Source organism: Gossypium arboreum, chromosome 7, assembly GCF_025698485.1.
Source record: "Gossypium arboreum isolate Shixiya-1 chromosome 7, ASM2569848v2, whole genome shotgun sequence".
In the NCBI taxonomy this organism is placed as follows: domain Eukaryota; kingdom Viridiplantae; phylum Streptophyta; class Magnoliopsida; order Malvales; family Malvaceae; genus Gossypium; species Gossypium arboreum.
The window spans coordinates 1,102,855-1,124,471 of NC_069076.1; the positions used below are offsets into that span (position 1 = coordinate 1,102,855).

A 21,617-nucleotide genomic window follows, 5' to 3' on the forward strand; every position below is an offset into this window, starting at 1 on the left:
AAGAAATTTTTACAAAACATAGAAAATTTTCATAAAAACAAGGGACACACGCCTGTGTGGCCCGGCCGTGTGTCTCACACGGCTAAAGACATGCCCAAGTCACAGGCCGTATGGACATTCGAAATGGGAACACATGGCCGTGTCCTAGCCTGTGTCCGACCCCATGTAACTCTCTAACTTGGGTCACACGGCCAACATACAAGCCCATGTGGCTAGCCCATGTGCCCTAAAAATAGGAATTTACGCCTGTGTGTCAAGCCGTGCCAAACCTGTAGGGTATACTAACTTATGCCACACGGCCATGTCACACGCCCGTGTGTGAGGCTGTGTGGAGCATACTGACTTGATTTCTAATTCAACACCAAGGGACACACGGCTGTGTAACTTGACCGTGTATTGTACACAACTAAGACACACGCCCGTGTCTCTTCCCGTGTGGACAAAAATATAGGTTATTTACCAAGCCAATTTGCCACCCAAATTTGCATGTACCTACACAACCCAAATGGTACAAATTCATAGCATAAATGAACATCTAACTTAACCTCAATCAAGGCTAAATCATCCCATTTCCAATAATAGCAACCAACATGCTTATAAACTCATATTTTACTCATTCAAAACATACCAAATACACATATACGAATCAACTAACTAAACCTTTCCCAAACATATATCATTTTGCACCAATTCACAAGCACAATTCATATCTAATATCAACCATTTAACAACCATATTACCTATCACAAACAATTATGAACTCATCAATAAAGAGCATTAACACACATATATATACATCACCATCTTAGACAAAATAAACCAACTCAAATGGCTAAAATACATATACCAAAAAGACAAAATCCCTATACATGCTATATACTTAAAATACTAAAGCTCATAGGTACTAAGTGATAGGTGGATAGTGTGAAGAGATCTCCGACGATCCCCGAATCCGAGCTAGCTTGATAACACTATAAAAACACAGAAAAATAAACAAAGTAAGCTATAAAGCTTAGTAAGCTCGTATACCATAAACTTAATTCAATCTCAAGATTATAAATCAACAATTTGAATATATCAACATTTAGCATATATTAGCTAACAAACCTTTCATATATATAATTATGATATTTATCACATTCTTCACAAGTTTCTTCGAACTAAAGCTTATACATGTCACGTACGTACTTGTACCATCTCATATCATGCTCATACTCAATCACATCTTTCGTTTACCCATTGAACCATTCGGAATAGAAATCAGATACTCAAGAGTCTCGCACACTAAGTACCTATACCATGGCCCGAAGCCAAATTAAGGTAGCTTATATCTACAATACTAATAACAATCCCCGAAGCCAAATCAGCCGATATTCATGGCCCGAAGCCAAATCAGTATAACTTGCACTAGAGGTATTAATATCATGGCCCTAAGCCAACTCAATGCATCCTCTAATGACATGTCACTAGTATCCTAAACTATTCCTAAAGTTCAACCTAGATTTCGAATGTTGAATCACTATCGATCATATCCATAATCTCGTATTCACAATTTATGGAATATCAAAGTATATGGAATACATTTTTATTAAAACTTATAATATACAAACTTACCTCGGATGTGAAAATGACGAAATAGGTCTATTAATCGATAACTTTAGTTTTCTGTCGATCTAGATCTGAATTTCACTTTTCTTGACCTAAATATATTCAAAATTAACTTATTTAATAATCTCTACATTCATTTAATCTAAAACACACATTTAAGCATAATTACACTTTTACCCCTAGAATTTCACAACTTTTACAATTTAGTCCCTAGGCTCGTAAAACAAAATTTATTCAATTTCATCACAACCCAAGCCTAGCCGAATTACTATTATAACCCTAGTAGCCCATATTTTTCATTTATTTTACATTTTAAACACTAAATTTCCACATTTCACAATTTAATCCTTAATTTGTATTTTCACTAAAAATCACTAAATAAAACTTGCATATCTATCAACAAGGATTCATAATCTATCAAGGAACCTAAAAAAATGTTATTTCATCAATGGAAACATCTAAAATCTTTAAGATTTTTGCAAATTAGTCCCTGGGCTAGCTAAAATAAGCTGCAACGATCTCAAAAATATAGAAATCATTAAAAACGGGACAAAAATAGACTTACAATTAAGCAATGAAGTGGTCGAATGCTTGAACACCAAAAATGGCTTCCCTTAGGCCTAGTTTTCGGTTTCAAGAAGATGAATGAAAAAAATAATTTCATTTGTTTTATTTAATTATACTTTAATTACTAAATACCAATTTTAACCTTAAAAATATTCAATAACTACACCAAATACCACTCCGCTTACCTCCACTATCTTATAAATGAGTTAATAACCACATAAGGACCTTTACTTTGAAATTCTATAGCTATTAGACACATATAACTAATAGCACACAAATTTTACACTTTACACGATTTAGTCCTTTTTATCAAATCGAGTACTCAAACAATAAAATTTATTAATGAAAACTTCACACAGTCATACTATCATGCATCAGACACTAAATTAAAAATAAAATAATTATTTCAAATTCAAATTTGTGGTTTCAAAACCACTATTCTGATTTGACTAAAAATGGGTTGTTACACCAACTCCCTTACTAAGCATGCTCACTAAGAGCAGACTAAATAGAAATAACTATAATGAATGGAAAAGGAACCTCACGAATGTCCTAAGATATGAGAAACTTAAGACAATTTTTGATAACAAATGGCCTTCGGCCAATCAAGCTAAGGCTAGAAATCACTAGGAGGAATCTAATGAGATAGCTCGTTGCTACATGCTAGCAAGTGTGATCATCACCCTTTGTAAGCAACTAGAGAGTAGTAAGACTACCAAAGTGATTATAGAAAAACTAGAGGACATGTTTGGAGGTCAAGATATCTTGGCTCGAAAGTCAACTATAACTAGTTTGATGAATGCCCAGCAGGAACCTAGTACTCCAATCAAAGACCATATGATTACTCTTGTTGCTTTATTGAGGTTGCAAATAATGAGGCCAATTTGGACTAGAATACAAAAAATGAAATGGTGTTCAAAAGCTTATCTAAAGACTTTGTAGGCTTTAGGGCAGCATATAACCTTGGAAACAAGAAATTGATGCTTACACAACTCATGAAGGAGTTATAATCCTATAAGTTGATGTTTAATGGTGATCAATTGATCCAAAAAGCAAAAGTTAACTTAGTAGTTGTTTTTTCCTCTAAAGGGAAGAGAAAACCATACTAAGAGAAACAAGATAAAGTCCTCTAGGCCACCTAAAGTGGAAAAGAAAAGAACTAAAAAGCCTAAAGACATATCTAAGTATAAGGTTTTTTTTTTTTTTTTTTGCAATAAGAAAGCGCGTTTCAAGGCCAACTGTAAAGAACGGGATGAGCACCTAGCCATTAAGGGCATAGGGGTTTAAGGAAATGAAAGATCTTAAAGATAAAAAGGCTATCGTTGTAAACTAAAGATAGGACAAGTGTGGCAGCTGAAGTAGTGGAATATGTACATTTTTATTTTAATAATTTTAGGAAAATTAATTTAAAAGATACTTTCTATGTACCTAGTTTCTTTTGCATGTTTATTTAAAGATAACTTGATAGTGACTTTTAATAATAATTTAGAAATCATGCTATTATCTATAATGGATGGTTTTCTAATAATCTCTATTTTATCCTTAAATGTCATTTTAATCTAAAAATCACTTAACAAAACTTGTTCATTTTTCAACAAATATTCATAATCTATCAGCTAACACCAAAAATCATACAAAATCATTCATGGTAAGTCCTTCAACCTTTAATAGTTTTGCAAATTAACCCCCGGGCTAGCTAGATTAAGCTAAAACGAACTCAAAAACATAAAAACCATTAAAAACGGGACTCGGAATCACTTACATGCAAGGAAATAAGCTTGGATGAATACCCTAGCTTTTTTCAATGGTGGTTTTCAGTGGAGATGTACACAAATGAAGAAGATGAACCTTTTTTCTTAGTTATGCTTGTTTTATTTACCAAATTACTATTTTAACCTTTAAAATCTATCATAATTTCATCAAAACCATGTCCGTGTACATCCATTGTCACCTTAAATGGTATATTTACCATTCTAGTCCTTCAATTTAAAGTTTTATAGCCATTTGACTCATTTATCTATTAGAACTCAACTTTTACACTTTTTTTATGATTTAGTCCTTTTCACTTAATTAACTATTTAAACATCAAAATTTCTTTACGAAATTTTAATACGACCTTAATTATATCACGTAGACCTATAATAAATAATAAAATAATAATTTACTCACCAAATTTATGGTCCCGAAACCACTATTTCTAATATCACTAAAAAACGGGTTGTTGAGGTAAGATGAATAAACGATCTTTTAAATTAAAAGGAACAAGGGTCATGAACCCTTTAGAACTTATGCATACTGATGTATGTGGCCTCATGAATGTCAATGCTCAAAGGGTTACGATTATTATGCAACATTCATAGATGATTATTTCAGATACGGGTATGTGTACCTAATGCACCGCAAAAATGAAATCTTTTATAAATTTAAAATGTTTCATGCAAAAGTGGAGAAACAACTAGGATTACCCATAAAGATGTTTTGATCTAGTCGAGGTAAGGAATACTTATCAAATGAGTTCTTAAGTTACCTCATAGAAAATGAGATATTATCCCAATCAATCGCATCAAGAACTCCACATAGCGTAGTCGAGAGAAAGAATTGAAGTTTGTTGGACATGGTTTGATTGATGTTAAGTTCAGTTCAAATTATATAATTCAACATTGTCTAACCTTTACAAAGAAAATAACTAAATTATTTATAGACTAGCCTAAGTAGATGAATGGTCAAATTCAACCATAAATCTTGTACATGAATTGGACCGTACAATGAACCAAACAAATTCATGAATTCAACATATTTACCCCTCTTTAATGTGCATGTTGTTGGAAAAAATGGGTTTGGAAAACACAAAGGAAAAAAAATTTAGGGAGAAATCAAAGTTTAAAAAAAAATTCCAAAACAAGATCTTGGTTGTGATATCCAAAGTAATAAACACTTATTCAAAATTGTACATATTTTATTTGTCTAGGATGAGCACTTCGACCAAGTAGTCTTCTCTACTATCCTCAAGCTCACGTCTACCGAGTGTAGGCTCGGTTCGAATAAAAAAAATTTCATAAAAATTACCAATGGGCTAATTTTGTAATTTTTCTAAACTTTTGGGTCAAGTTGTAAATTAAAAAATATCTCTAGAAATTTATTTAAATTATCTCTTTAGAGAATTTTCTCTACAACTTTCTTGAATTATGTGTAAAATATAATATTTAAATTAAATTTAATATTAAATCTTATCTGCAAGATAAACATTAAAGTAATAAAATCTTATCTACAAGATAAACATTAAATTTAATTTAATATTAAGATAATCACTTTAATATTAAATTAATAAAATACTATTAAGATAACTATTAAATTTAATTTAATATTAAACTATTAAAATAATATTATTTTTAAAATAGTTAATCTAAAATCAAATTTTCTGGTAGAATTCCAATAGGAGTGTAAATCTTTCACTGCTCAACCACCAAAGACCAACTGCTGCCGGCAAACGGGACACCGTCATCGCAGCCGTCGGAACCGTCGTGTCCAGTGATGCAGATGTGACACCCTTATGGCACCCCAAGTCGATTTAGTTGCTGCTGATTCGGTCCTGGTCAATAACGACCCGACCAGTCTGATCTAGCCACCGGTTGGATCGTTGGTCCCGTTTCACATACCGAACCCGATTCGACCAATTTTTAGGTCTTGATCTCGATTTTGGGCTCTCAAGCCCAATTATGATCTCAAGTCCAATTTTCAAGTTCAATTACCCATTAGGCCAATTGTCTGGCTTGAAAATTAGTTTCCAAAAATATCATATTAATTTTAATTAATTTGATTAATTTAATTTTACTTAATCAAAATTAATTTTCCCAAAAATCACTTAGATTTTCCGAATTAATTTTTCAAGAAAATTCTTTAATTAAATTCTCCAGTTGAACAATTCTCACGACCACCTAATTTAATTTCACATTGAATAAATCGACTCAATTAAATTATTTCCAAAGTCATAGAATTTTCTTCTGATTTAAATGCAATCTGATCGAGTTTTTCTTGAGCTAGCGGAGGGACCAATCGGACATATACAATTAGGCTTTAGTAATTGCAATTATGTCCAGAAGCATTGTTTCGATAATTTGCAATTACTTAATCATGGAGTTAATCCACAAGAAGTACCATGATTGAAAACTCCTTATTGTATACTCTTTACAAAAGCAATTCATCCAACTACTTTGTCTAATGACCTCATCATGTGTGTTTTACCCTCATATGATATCGTTGATTCCTTTAAGTTAAATTGTTTACTTAATACAATCCGATTTTATCTTATTGTCACCATTGTGTCTTCTTAATGATTAATATGATTACTATCAATAAATAACTGTGATGAATTGCTTGTTCAAAAACGAGCAACCCGTGGCCACGTTCCATATTTATCAATCCACACAATGCCAATGAAAGGCTATCATTAACTCTTTAATTGAGCTATGAATTCTACTGTTGCTAGCAAAGCCAAGCCATACACAAGTCATGTACCCAACATATCGGCTATGGGCTCGATCATCTTTAGAGCATAAGCCTCCATTTATATCAAAGCACATGAGTTACATAAGCATGGTCAATGGCTAGCTCAGGATTTAGGTAAATCACACCATGGACGTCACAAGTGAATTAATTCACAAACGGATTCAGAATTAATTCATCTTAGGACCAGTCTAATGTATTGTTCTACCAATGAATACATCTATGTCTTTATCCATGGAGTCAATTGCTCTGATAGCCAAGACTAGCTATCTCCCCATCTGGAATTGTAGACGACATAATAATCCTTCTCAGTATTTAAATCAAATGCTCACTTCGATTCTTTTACGGGATTACGAACTTATTTAGATTATCTACTGAAGTAAGTTGTCTTTCTCGCAATGTAAACATTCTTACAATGTCATTTATCTTTAGTTTGAACTTAGACAATCAATGAGCTAATATTTGCTCGTTACAATTTCGCTGTGCATGCAAAATATGAAAGATAAAAAATACAAAAGACATAATAGTGAAATGTGAAATTAATTTTATTTATTTATTCATCGTTCAAATAAATTAAAAAATAGTTACATATTTACTACAATATGAGCACAGTTCCCAACACATGTATGATGAGATTCATCCCACTTGTCGAATGTACATGCATCCTTGAAATTCATGTATCTTTAAGCATTAATGAATGGACAAAAACATCTTCCCTTGGTTGTTCATGCATTTGGGTGTTCAATGAACAAGTTAATTGGTTATTCACCTTCCTTGAACGTCTATACAACTCTTAATTGTCATCCATGCATCTTTAAGGTACAATGTAACTTCATTTAATTACCCTTGAATGTACATGAACTTGGCAGGTTCATGAATCAGCCAAAGATCATGTTAATCCCCCTTTGTGATGCATGAATCTTCCAAAAAGGCATATACATCTCCCTTAGGATGTCCATGTATGGCAAATGAATCTATAGGTGCATTGGATATTAAGTTGCATGAATTTGGAGAAGAATACAAATGGTCACAGGTTGCCCTTATATCACATATAAATAAAACCAACATAAGCTCATTTTCAACATAAGACATGACTCAAATAATAAGATGATGTATGATAAACAATCAAACACTTCCATGACTCAACAATGCAAAACACACGTAACTTGACTTTAAAATATGCATCAACATTAAAACAAGCATATATCTTAACATACAAAATAAGAACGATAGACACATAATAAGTAATCAAATGGCATAATCATTTAGTCTAAAAACATGATTAATCATTGTTGAAACAAATAAATATAGCTTAAAACAAATATGCAAATATCCACGTCTAATGATATTTCATTTTACACTTGGACCCTTCACACTTGGGCCAATCGCGAGTCTTTCTAGCTGAATCAACACATGATATGACTGAAATCACATCATACTTGAAGAACTTTCCAGAAATACACTAAACCCTATAATAATGGTTCTAGAACCAACTCTTAATAGTAGACCTGCAAATGATTAACAACATAAGGAGCTTCGTCGTAGTGGGAGGGTCCCTTGTAGGCCTGAGTTATTTTAGTCTGGTGGAAGTGCTTTAAACACCGAGTTTGTCAAATAGGAAGATGATGACCCACTCACATTTGACAAAATGATGCAGACGCTGATTCCAAGCTCTAGGAAATAACTATGAAAGCTAAGATAGATGTTATGAAATCCAATTCAGTATGAGAACTTGTAGACTTACTAGAAGGGATAAAACCCATAGGGTGTAAATAGATCTACAAGAAGAAAAGAAATGCATATGGAAAAGTGGAAACTTATAAAGCTAGAGTTGCAGCAAAGGGTTATACTAAAAAAGAAGGTATCGATTATGAAAAAACTTTCTTTTTTATTGCCATACTCAATTTAATTCGTATATTGTTATCCATTGCAACAGTTCTCAATTACGAAATTGGAAAAATGGATGTCAAGACATTGTTTTTGAACAATTATTTTGAAGAGAGCATCTATATGATATAACCCACCAGATATATAGCTAAAGGAAACGAGTATAAAGTTTTTAAATTGCTTAGATTCATATATAGACTTAAGTAAGCATCCAGCTCATGGAATCAAAGATTTGATCAAACGATCAAAACTTTTGAATTGGAGAAAAACGTAGATGAAACTTATGCTTATAAACGTATTGGGGATGAACAAATGGAATTTCTCGTTTTATATGTCAATGACATTCTACTAATTAGAAATTATGTAAGGACATTGTCATTGGTTAAACTGTGGTTAACTCAACAGTTTAGTATTGAGGACTTGTGAGAAGCTAGCTTTGTTCTAGGTATTTGAATCCTAAAGTCATTTTATAACCTACCTCTCGATTAGGGGAGGGACTCAATTTGGACCCGGTTGGAATTGGGTAGGAGCCCTCACTTACCTATAAATACCCCAATGATCAACATAGTAGGGGAACTCCTCTCATTCCCCCCAAACCCTAATACTAAGCATTCATCTTAAGTTCTGCTTTATCGACTCTCGACCCTAGAATGGGTGAACTGACTTTCCTCGACACCCCTCTCTCCTCTACTTCTGTTTATACTACGTATCAACAATTATATATGATCAATAATGATTTAACAGCCACATCAGTTCAGTAACCATTTTATAACATTTAAAAGTTAAGTGACCAAAGTGTAAACTCAATAATATTTCAATGACCTCAAAAGTAATTTAGCTTGTTGATTTTTTCTTCATTACCAGTTGTTTAGTGGCTTGATTGCAAATTTTAACCTTAATATTTGGATTTTTTTAATTTCACCCTAATCTCTTTTTTAGATTGCATTTTTACTCTTTCAATTTTTATCAAATAGATCAAATTTAGATGAATAAGTTGATTTGATGTGGTCAACCATTTTACTGATGTGGCATGACACCTTTGTTCCAGGTTTACTGATGTGCCATAACTCGCCTATAACACCCCTTACCCGTATTCGTCACTGAATAGAGTACGGGATATTACCAGAGTTTACCGAATTAATTTTTCGTTATTACAAGTTAAATACTATTCATTTATCGAAACATGTCATGACGTCCTTTAAATGGGCCTCCAAAGCTATTTAATTCACTTTAAAAGAAAGTGAATTGAATAGTATTTAAACGTCCTTTAAATGGGCCTCCAAAGCTATTTAATTCACTTTAAAAGAAAGTGAATTGAATAGTATTTAAACGTCCTTTAAATGGGCCTCCAAGGTCTATTTGGGCTGGACGGCAAGGGCATGAAACCAGCAAGAAAATAAGGAGAATTAAGGGCAAAATTGGAATATTGCAAAATTTACTTAATAAAGCTAGGACTAAAGTGGAATTATCTAGATTTCTCTTTATTTTCCTACATTCTCATCAGCAAAAAAAAACCATAGAAGGGTTTCCTTAAGCTGGTTTTTCATATTTTTGCTGCAATTAAGTTCAATTCTTGATTATTTCTTGAAATTTTTATGTTTTTGTGACTTTTACAACTAGGTCCACTTGTTAAATTCATTAGTTTTTGATTCTATGAAAGAAATTGAAAGTTTCTATGAATATTTGCTGGAAGTATATGATGATTTAGCATGGAATTAGAACTTTAAACTATTTATATGCTGATTTTATTGAAAGAATTGAATAGAAAGTGAATGTTTAGGACCTAATTGTAAAAGAGTTTGAATTTAGGGTTTTATGTGGAAGTTCTGAATTTCAATAGTTGTGAAATAACTTATAATGTCTAGGTAAAGTATTAATTGAGAAAAATTAGCTTAATTGAGGGGTTAATTGAGCAAGGACTGAATTGTATGAACTGTGAAAGTTGGGGCAAAATGGAAATCAACATTTTGCACTAAAATAGTTTTGGACAGCAGCAGTAGTCTAACCTTGAAAAATCACCAAAAATTTTAGAAATCGAATTAGAGGATGAATAAAATATGAAATTAAAGCTTATTGAGTCTAGTTTCTTATAGAAGAAATGATGTAAGCAATGGAATTTTAAATCATGAGATATAATAAATTTTGTGAGACAATGTCAGAATGATTTTGGGTTCCCCTGTTTTGACTTTGGAAAATCATAAAACATTGGATAAAAATAATTAGGGGCTTAAATTTACATTTTTAAAATCTTGAATGAGTCTATTTTCAATAGAAATAAACGGAAACATCATCTGAATTCTGTACGAGCAAATAATTAATTTTTATTGAAGAAGGGTCGGAACTATTAGACAGCAGAACAGGGGTGACATTTAAGAATAAACTGTACTTATTGGCTAAATCAAAAAATTCTGAAAATTTTATGGTAAGAAGATATGTGAGTCTAGTTTCAGGAAAAATTAGCGGATCCTAATTTGGAGTTCTGTAGCTCAAGATAAAAATAATTTAATGACTATGACATGGATGGACAACATTGAATATACATAAGTAAATTGTGAAATTATAGATAATGTTACTTATAAACGGGATATAAACATTAAGGATGTGAAATAGAGTGAAAGTGAAGTCAATACTGATAAGTGAATGATTTTACAATGATAGATCGAGAACCCAAAACAAGTCGAGGAAAAGAAAAAGTAGCTGATTTGTCCTCGAACTTTCACAAAATTTTACAAATCGACCCAGGTAAGATCATATGGCTGAAATTTAATGATTAAATGTTAATTTTATGAATTATATAATGTATGATGAGATATATTTATTGATGAATTGAGAATAAAATAACAATGCGAGAACCGAATAAATGATCAAATTGAGTGAAACCTCAGAATTGAGTACTTCACTTCCACTTTGCCATAGTATAACTACAATCTTGCGTATGATCACTTATCATTTTCCGAAGCCATAACCCTACCACGGTCTTACACAGATCACATTTATCACTTGTAACTTGTCACTTGTCACTAATCATATAAGTGTAGCTAAAGCTACCACTTATCACTTGTCACTTGTCACTGATCAGATAAGTGTAGCTGAGGCTACCATTTATCACTTGTCACTTGTCACTAATCAAATAAGTGTAGCTGAGGTTACCACTTATCACTTGTCACTGATAAGAAGTACTCAATTCCGACATTCCACTCAATTTGATCATTTATTCGGTTTTCGTATTGTTATTTTATTCTCAATTCATCAATAAATATATCTCATCATACATTATATAATTCATAAAATTAACATTTAATCATTAAATTTTAGCCATATGAACTTACCTGGGTGGATTTGCAAAATTTGTGAAAGTTCAGGGACTAATCAGCTACTTTTTCTTTTCCTCGACTTGCTTCGGGCTCTCAATCTATCATTGTAAAATCATTCACTTATCAGTATTGACTTCACCTTCACTCTATTTCACATCCTTAATGTTTATAACTCGCTTATAAGTAACATTATCTATAATTTCACTATTTACTTATGTATATTTAATACTGTCCATCTGTGTCATAGTCACTAAATTTTTTGTAACTTGAGCTACAGTACTCAAAATTAGGATCCACTAATTTTTCCTGAAACTAGACTCACATATCTTCTTATCGTAAAATTTTCAGAATTTTTTGGTTTGGCCAATAGGTATAGTTTATTCTTTAAGGTCACCCCTGTTCTACTATCTGACAGTTCTGACCCTTCTTCACTAAAAATTAATTATCTCCTTGTACGGAATTCAGATGATGTTCTTGTTTATTTTTCTTGAAAATAGACTCATTCAGAATTTTAAACATATAAATTTAAGCTCATAATTATTTTTCTAAATTTTTTTATGATTTTCCAATGTCAGAACAGGGGAACCCAAAATCATTCTAACCTTGTCTCAAAAAATTTATTATATCTCATGATTCACAATTCCATTGCTTACATCATTTCTTTTATAAGAAACTAGACTCAATAAGCTTTAATTTCATATTTTATTCATCCTCTAATTCGATTTCTAAAATTTTTTGTGATTTTTCAAAGTTAGACTACTGCTGTTGTCCAAAATTATTTTAGTGCAAAATGTTGATTTCTATTTTGCCCCAAATTTCACAGTTCATACAATTCAGTCCTTGCTCAATTAACCCCAAAATTAAGCTAATTTTTCTCAATTAATACTTTACTTAGACATTATAAGTTATTTCACAACTATTGAAATTCAAAATTTCTCCTTAAAACCCTAAATTCAAACTCTTTTACAATTAGGTCCCAAACATTTACTTTCTATTTAATTCTTTCAATAAAATTAGAATATAAAAATTTAAAGCTCTAATTCTATGCTAAATCATCATATACTTCCAGCACATATTCATATCAACTTTCAATTTCTTTCATTGAATAAAAAAACTAATGAATTCAACAAGTGGATCTAGTTGTAAAAGTCACAAAAACACAAAAATTTCAATAAATAATCAAGAATTGAACTTACTTGCAGTAAAAATATGAAAAACCAGCTTAAGTAAACCCTTCTATGGTGTTTTTTCTGATGAGAATGTAGAAAAATAAAGAGAAATCTAGATAATTCCAGTTTAGTCCTAGCTTTATTAAGTAAATTTTGCAATATTCCAATTTTACCCTTAATTCTCCTTATTTTCTTGCTGATTTCATGCCCTTTCTGTCCAGCCCAAATTGACCTTGGGTTTATTTACCTTTTAAACAGTCTTTCTTTTATCATTTAAGCTATTTAATCATTTCTCATAATTTTATATTTTTTACAATTTAGTCCTTCTTGTTCAATTAACTATCGGAACTTTAAAATTTCTTGACGAAACTTTAATACTAACTTATTAACACTCCATAAATATTTATAAAAATATTTATGGCTCAATTTAAAATTTTCAAAGTCTCGATACCTCGTTTTCGATTCTAATTATTTTAATATTTATTTCTAGTACACTATTCACTATTTCAAAAATTTTCCTAACTTCACATTTAACTTATACTCACTAAATTAATAATATTTTCTACTCATTTTTGGATTTAGTGATCTTGAATCACTGTTCCAACACAACCGAAAATCCAGTTATTACATCACTTGTAATTTTAAATTAAAATTTTATTTTTTAAAAAATACATTAAATTTTTACATTAAAATTATAATATTTTTATATTTATTTTCCTTCTATTTTTAATAAATAAATGGATAAACTATAAAAATAGTCACTTTTGTTTGCCTTATATTACATTTTAGTCACTTATGTTTGAAATGTTACGCTTTAGTCACTTACATAATTGTTTTGTTACGAAGTGGTCACTGTACCGTTAAGTTCCGTTACCTCCCTAATGGCGACCCTAAGTGGTAGTCCAAATGGATTTTAAATGCGAATTTGGATGTCCTAGTGTCACGGAGCTAGACCTTTCATCTCACAATCCATGCGGCCTTAGGCGATTAACTCGTCCAAACTCGCCCAAGTCAGCCTTTACTCGAATAAGGATTCCTTAAGAACTCCTCCAAGGCACCAACTCGTACAGCGGAAGCAAACTTATGCCAAAAGAAGCTTATAAAGAACAACAGAAAGGGACGCTCGCAAAGTATTTGAGTAAATGCTATCCATTCTCTTATTCACAAAGAATAATGAAACAATGAATGGAGTCTGTACAAATGAGGGGGAGGCTCTCAATTTATACTTGAGCTCCCCCAAAACCGACGGTCAAAATATAATTACATCGACGAACGAGATTAACTAATCCCATAATTTAAGAGATTTACAAGATATTACCATATCAAATCCTATCTAATCTTTACAAGATATGATTCCCTCTATCTTTAAAGATTAGTTACCATAGTTGCCTAAGTTGCCATATCTTCGCTATCGGGCCAACTAGGCTTCAATCTGACAGGCTTCTCCAATAGTTTCTTGAATCGGGCCAGCTTTCGTGGGCCAAATGATCCCCATCTAAGCAATAGACCTCCATCGGATGCATTTGGTTCGATGGTCACGGGCATTGAACTCTAGCCCGTGACATTCTCCCCCACCCATTCTCGTAACGTCCTCGTTGCAACTCCCGAATGGCATTGGCTTGATTCACCTCGGATCCTACTCGTTGCCTTGGCTCTTCCCTTCCTTCGGGACTTTTGGTTCGGTTTCTGTCACTTCTTAACTCGAGCCGTCCTACTCATTTGTACATCTCGACGACAAGGAGTTATGTCACTCCCTTGCTTACATTCTAACTTCCCTCGAATAGAATCCTCGTGATTCACAACACTTGGCTTCGCTTTGCCCACAGTCTCTCAGCCTCCTTGCTCAAGAACTTTGAAAGGGCCCCTACGTTCTCGCCAAGTACACAAGTTAGAATGCAACACACTACCAGAGCGTTCGGAATGCACCTTTGCATTTACTCGAGTCAACTGTCCCACATGCATCACTTCTTTTTCCTTAAAGTCGGATGCACCACCCACCTCTCCTATAGGTGGAAGCCTTGTCAATGACTCGGCCAACTCCGACACTTCAATCGACTCGAGCCTCATTGGTCCCAGCTTCATTGTTTTCATCGCAACTTCTTCCTCTAAGTTCGACGACAAACTCACCTCTTCCTTGGGTGGAAGCCCCTCCGACGACTCACTATGCTCGGACGTTGCCTTTCCTTTGACTACGGCTTACTTTGGACAGTTCCGCAACTCATGCGGACCATGGCACAAGAAGCACTTTACTCACTTCTTTTTGCTCCTCTTAGCCCTCTTGGCTTCGGCTTTACCCTTGCTCGAACCAAGCTTCTTGGGCTCCTTGTCTGCTCCATCGTTCCCTTTGATGACAGGCTTGCTCCTGTTTGCCCTCTTGGCTTCGGCTTTTACCTTGCTCGAACCAAGCTTATTGGGCTCCGTATCTGTTCCATCGTTCCCATCCATGACAGACTTCCTTGGACACTTTCGCAACCTATGCGGACCATGACATAAGAAGCACTCTACTGGCTTCTTCTCGCTTTCGGCCTTCTTGGCTTCGACACCCCTTGCACTCGAACCAAGTCCCAATGCCTTATCCACTGGCTTCTTCCTAAGCGCGGATTTCATCGGACATTTCTTTAACATGTGTGCACCGTCGCAGAGAAAGCATTTCAGCTTGTCCCTTTTCCTCTTGGGTTTCTTCTTCCCAACTCGTGGTTTCCCATTACCACAATTGTTGCCATTGCCATTACCATACTCATTCGTATCTTTCTTGTGATTCCCTTTACGTACGCCACTTTCCTTGGACTTGGAAGATCCAAGCTTGTCTTTCCCTAAACCAAGCTTAACCACGGATACTGCTACCGTCATGGCTTCCGACAGCTTTTGGACACCTCTTTGTTCTTTGTTCCCTCCTGTCTGACCCACGGCTTCAATCCCTCTTGAAAAGCAAGCATTGCTTCTCTCTCAGTCACATCTGAAACTTGGAGCATGAGTTCCTTGAACTCACGAACATACTCCCCCACTGTGCCCCGTTGCATTATCCCTTGCAACTTTGCCCGAGCTTCTTCCTCGGCAAACTCTGGGTAAAACTGTCCCTTTAACTCACATTGGAACTCTTGCCACGTTCCAATCTTACCTTGCCTTTTATCCATGATCCTACCTCGCCACCATAAAAGCGCAATATCAGTAAGAAATAATGAAGCAGTGTTTACCTTATCCGCATCATCCATGATGCCTTTGGCACGAAAGTAGTTTTCTATCCTCTACAAGAAATTGTCCACATCACATGCAGACCTTGTCCCCACAAACTTTTTTGGCTTTGGGACATACTCGTTACTGAGTGCTGCACTTGACACTCCTTCCCCCACCGCTGCTCGACACAAGGCCAGCTCTCCTTCGAGCTCCTCTATTCTTGTGCTTAAAGCCAGCGTCGTGGCCATTGTTTCCTCCTTCAAAGCCATCAACATGGCCTCAAGAGCATCGTTCCTATCCGACAGTTTATCTTTATGTGAATCAAACAACTCATTTACCTTATCCATGGTCGAACTAAGAGACATCTTTACATAGTCTCTGAACTGTTCTTTCCAGTTGTCTATGTGACCCTCGAACCCATCGAGTGCCTCCTTTACGTCCTCCATGGATTCCTCTACTGCCGACAGCATCTCCCTCAAACCTTTTCTTGCCCATCTTTGTTCGAACTCTTCTTTCGACATCCCAACAGTGCCTTCGAACCAATAGCTTGGATACCACTTGTCACGGGGCTAGACCTTTCGTCTCACAATCTGTGCGGCCTTAGGCGATTTGCTCGTCCAAACTCGCCCAAGTCAGCCTTTACTCGAATGAGGATTCCTTAAGAACTCCTCCAAGGTACCAACTCGTACAGCGGAAGCAAACTTATGCCAAAAGAAGCTTATAAAGAACAACAGAAAGGGACACTCGCAACGTGTTTGAGTAAATGCTCTCTATTCTCTTATTCACAAAGAATAATGAAACAATGAATGGAGTCTGTACAAATGAGGGGGAGGCTCTCTATTTATACTTGAGCTCCCCCAAAACCGACGGTCAAGATACAATTACATCGACGGACAAGATTAACCAATCCCATGATTTAAGGGATTTACAAGATATTGTGATATCAATTCCTATCTAATCTTTACAAGATATGATTCCCTCTATCTTTAAAGATTAGTTATCATAGTTGCCTAAGTTGTCATATCTTCGCTATCGGGCCAACCAGGCTTCAATCTGACAGGCTTCTCCAATAGTTCCTTGAATCAGGCCAGCTCTCGTGGGCCAAATGATCCCCATCTAAGTAGTAGACCTCCATCGGATGCATTTGGTTCGATGGTCATGGGCTTTGAACTCTGGCCCATGACACTAGGTGGCAATCTAAATTAAATCTATTTAATTAAAAATTTATTTTCATCCTAGCTACTGGACATCCAAGCTGACATTTAAAACCCATTTGGACTGCCATATAGGACTGTCGTTAGTGAGTTAATGGAGTTTAATGGTAGAGTGACCACTTCACAATAAAATGATAACGTAAGTGACTAAAACGTAACATTTCAAACATAAATGACTAAAATGTAATTTAAGACAAATAAAAGTGATGGTTTTTGTAGTTCACCCTAAATAAATAAATAAATAAAACTAAACAGCCGCCTTCACCTCACCACTTCCCCGACGCATTCTCAGGCGACGTCCTTTTTCTTCTCCAACTGCTGTTTCCCCTCACACCGATTTCGATTCTCACGAGTCGCACTGACTTAATTCCTACACAGTGCTGCGACATCTTCAACTCTGCTTTCGAAATCCAACGATATTCTTCGGCAGCCATTGATCTTTAGGTTTTATCTCTCATCTATTAGACTGATTCTTTTATAACACAACTGAGAAGAGTAATCTCTTTTTCTTAATAAAAACAATTAGAAATACCCTTGCTATATAGGTGCTCCATTTTTTGCCCAAAAACCCAAAACAGTACAAAATGGAAGAAGAATCTTACAAGAAATCTGAAGGCTGCACCATTAAGGAATGCCAAGACATGATTCAAAGAAGTCTACGGAGTAATATTTCAATTCTTTTTTTTAATCTTTTTTTTTGCTAAAATGTATTATTTCTAATAATCATTTCTGAATTATTGGTGGTTATTCATTGGGAAAACTGTGGGAAAAGTTAAATTTTGTTGCTTTACTTTCTTGAATGGAGTTTTCAGGATTTTTCATTTTAGGTTTTTTTCCTTCAAAAAATTTGGGGGGTTTTACCTAATATATTCGGAACTAATGGTAAATCTTTTTTTGGCTTTGTAGATTGAGGTATTCAGTGTTCAAATCTAAGGGTTTGGGGTTCTGTTTTTTTATCCTGTTTCTGAGATTTATCTAGAAAGAAATCAAATAATTCAAGGTTTTCATGATTTCTTTGCTACGAAAGAGTGAATTTCACAGTTTCCAAGTTTTATGTTTTTCTCCTTTTTTCCCCGCATTTCCTAGCACCGAACAGGTATATATATGATTGAATGGATCTAATTATTATTATTTTTTGTGTGTATATTTGGAATAGCTCCAATGGTGAAATTTTTGATGGAGCATATGGAGAAAACAGGGTGTAAGGTAGGAGATAATTTCATCAAGGCAGTTAATTGCAACAGGAAGATGGGTGGAGGCTATGTTCGTGGCGAAGGAGTAAGAATCTTTATACTCCTTTATGTTAGAAATATTGCTTTAAATTAATCCAATTAAAACAGTTTCTTGATCAGTTAATGCAATATGATTAATGGTTTATTTTAATAGATACCTTCTCTTTAGATGATTTTGTGTGTGTGTTTCTAGATAGTGGTGTGTAGCGACCAAGTGAAGATACAAGATGATGTCAATCAAGTAGTTATACATGAGCTTATTCACGCATATGATGAATGCCGTGCTTCAAATTTGGACTGGACAAATTGTGCTCATCATGCCTGTAGTGAGGTTTGTCAAGTTTCTCCTTATATTTGGGGTCTCTCAGTACATTTGGTAAAGTAGATGTTTTAACTTTTTTTTCTTCTATTATTGCAGATTCGTGCTGGCCATCTAAGTGGTGATTGCCACTACAAACGGGAATTTCTGCGGGGTTTTATGAAGATAAGGGGCCATGAACAAGTGAGTTCTTTCCCCTCTTATATTGTTTCATTAAGAAACTTTAGTTTTTTTTATTTATTATTTTTTGAATTTACAACTATATCAACGCTTCCAATTAGAATCAATCATTACAAGCATTGAATTAAATAACTAACTCAACTCTAGTTACCAACTAATTAGAATAAATATGGAAGAAAACTCACATGATTTACACAACCCAGGTTTCATTGGCCGAAATTTTAGATTTGAATCTGTCTATAGGGGCATCAATTTAAATAAGTGTAAGGGTGGTAGTGAGATGGTACTCAATGAACCCTTATCTCTAAAACTTAGTTGTTTGTTATTATCTTATTTTACTAGCGCAATACCTTGAATTTGCAGTTTGGCTTATCTCTAGGCTGTATATCAGTTGGTTTGATTGCAAAGGTCTGATTATCAAGAGGGTTAGCATTGTATAAACTGAACTCTCAAGTAGGAGTTGTGCTATGAGCTTATCCTAAAATGAACTCAGCCTCTTCAATTCCTTGTTCAATTCTTTCTTTAAAATATGAACATAGCTTTATGAGGCAAATATTTTGACGAGGAAGAAGACTAGACACCTCTTTGCATAACATATTCATGTTGAGAAATACATGTTGGACCCTCCCTTCGAATCTACTTCTTTCCAATCTATGTTGCTCTGACTTTTCATTTTTCTTGAAGTACCCGTGTTTGACACATTTTTGGAAATGAGTCTAGGATATGGCTCTTTAAGGACCCATTGGTACATGGAAAAACTTCAAAAATGCATTGGACTCATATCCATGTCTGACACTCAAACCTAATTTTGAGCAACAAAGTTTCCACTTACCCACCCTTGGTTCCAGCTAAGCTAGAATAAAGAAATTTGTGATGGAAACCAACCTTATCCTATTAAGGACTTATTTATGCTAAACTTGTTTTTGGTTCCTATTGAGTTTTTACCTTGTTTGTTGTTTTTCTTTACATTTTGTTGAAGATATCATGTTTATGGTTTACTTTAAAGTTTAAACTCAGTAATGGTCTTTCTGATATAGTTTCTTCTGTATCAAATCCAAGTAATTTATGTTTTGATTTTGAAGGACTGTGTGAGAAGAAGAGTTATGAAATCGGTGATGGCTAACCCTTTCTGCTCCAAAACAGCCGCAAAGGATGCCATGGAGGCTGTGTGGGATATCTGTTATAATGACACAAAGCCCTTTGACAGAGCTCCTTGAAAGACCAGTTTTTACTTGCCATTTTATTGCAAACAATTCTTGAATAAATCCTATTTTTGCATCATAGAATAGGAAGATGCCTTAGTTCTTCAATTTTAAGATAAAATTCATTTCTCTAAGAAAATTTTTCATTCCCTGATGATTTAACCGAAAATATTCCTTTCGAAATTGGGAAATGATATGATGGCATCTAAAAAATGTAGAAATCGGTTTAAGGTAAACCCATTTTGCATCCAAATGCAAAAAATTTATCTATGTTGGTAATTATTTGTATTATTGTAGAAAAATACCCCCATAACACATCCAACACTCTAAACAAGGGTGGCAGTGACACTCACGTTGGCTTCAAATCAAGGGTCAATGTTGTTGGTAGTGCCAATTGGGGCAGTGTTGCTGCTAAACTCATTGCTTCTAACACGGTCAAGCTCAACTCTTTTCATGGTATTCTATTCTCCCATATAATATATATATATATTGATGTTGATATGGTTGAATGATGAAAATTTTGTTCATGTAATGAAAATTCGGATGTCATTAACAGAACTAATGTAAGCAACTAATTTGCAATTAGGGGTGAGTAAAATCCGATTCGATTCGAAAAATACGATAAAAATTTAAATTTTGAATTAAATTGTTTGAGTTATTTGAGTTAATCAAGTTATTAAGATCAACTCGAATAAAGAATTAAGTTTTTCAGTTTAACTCGAATATAAATTATACAATTCGAGTTATCCGAAAATCCGAATAAGAAAAGATAAAATTACGTCGTTTTGATAAAATTACGTTGTTTTGATAAATGTTTACCAATTAAGTTAAAAGATTAAATTATTATATTGTTCATGTAGTTAAATAATCTTGTACTTCGTCTACTAGTTAAATAATCGGTCCATCTAAATACAACATTAAGTATAAATAATATGATTCGTCAACTTGACTCGAATTTTTTTAACTCGATGCAATTCGATTAAAAAAAATCAAATTGAGTTCGGTTGCTAAAATAGGATTTGTCAACTCGACTAACTCAAAAATTTTTTACTCGACTCAATCGAATACTTACCTCTATTTGCAACTCCTTCGTTTGTGTAAATGTCTGAACGATGACCGGTCTAATTTATTTTTTTTAATGGGATCATGTAAGATATTTTGTTTTCTTTGTTCTATCTTGATTTGAAGTACCCATAACTAAAATTTATATTGGACATGTATCTATATCTGGCACTCATACATGAGCCT

At 34.0% G+C, this 21,617-nt stretch overlaps 1 protein-coding gene across 3 annotated transcripts; it reads left to right on the top strand.

Annotated features, from left to right (window-relative positions):
• The first annotated feature begins 17,657 nt into the window (after positions 1 to 17,657).
• LOC108472189 (mitochondrial inner membrane protease ATP23) lies at positions 17,658 to 20,508 on the top strand. Of its 3 annotated transcripts, XM_017773703.2 has the most exons (6): positions 17,658 to 17,880; positions 17,982 to 18,099; positions 18,593 to 18,714; positions 18,862 to 18,999; positions 19,087 to 19,170; positions 20,250 to 20,508. In XM_017773703.2, exons 2-6 carry the CDS (start codon positions 18,021 to 18,023, stop codon positions 20,382 to 20,384), a joined length of 558 nt encoding a protein of 185 aa, XP_017629192.1. In that variant the 5' UTR covers positions 17,658 to 17,880; positions 17,982 to 18,020; the 3' UTR covers positions 20,385 to 20,508. The 3 variants fall into 3 exon arrangements, with proteins under 3 accessions (XP_017629192.1, XP_017629186.1, XP_052886428.1); XM_017773697.2 differs by having other exon boundaries at positions 17,658 to 18,099; XM_053030468.1 differs by lacking the exons at positions 17,658 to 17,880; positions 17,982 to 18,099 and adding an exon at positions 18,272 to 18,436.
• The last annotated feature ends 1,109 nt before the right edge of the window (positions 20,509 to 21,617 follow it).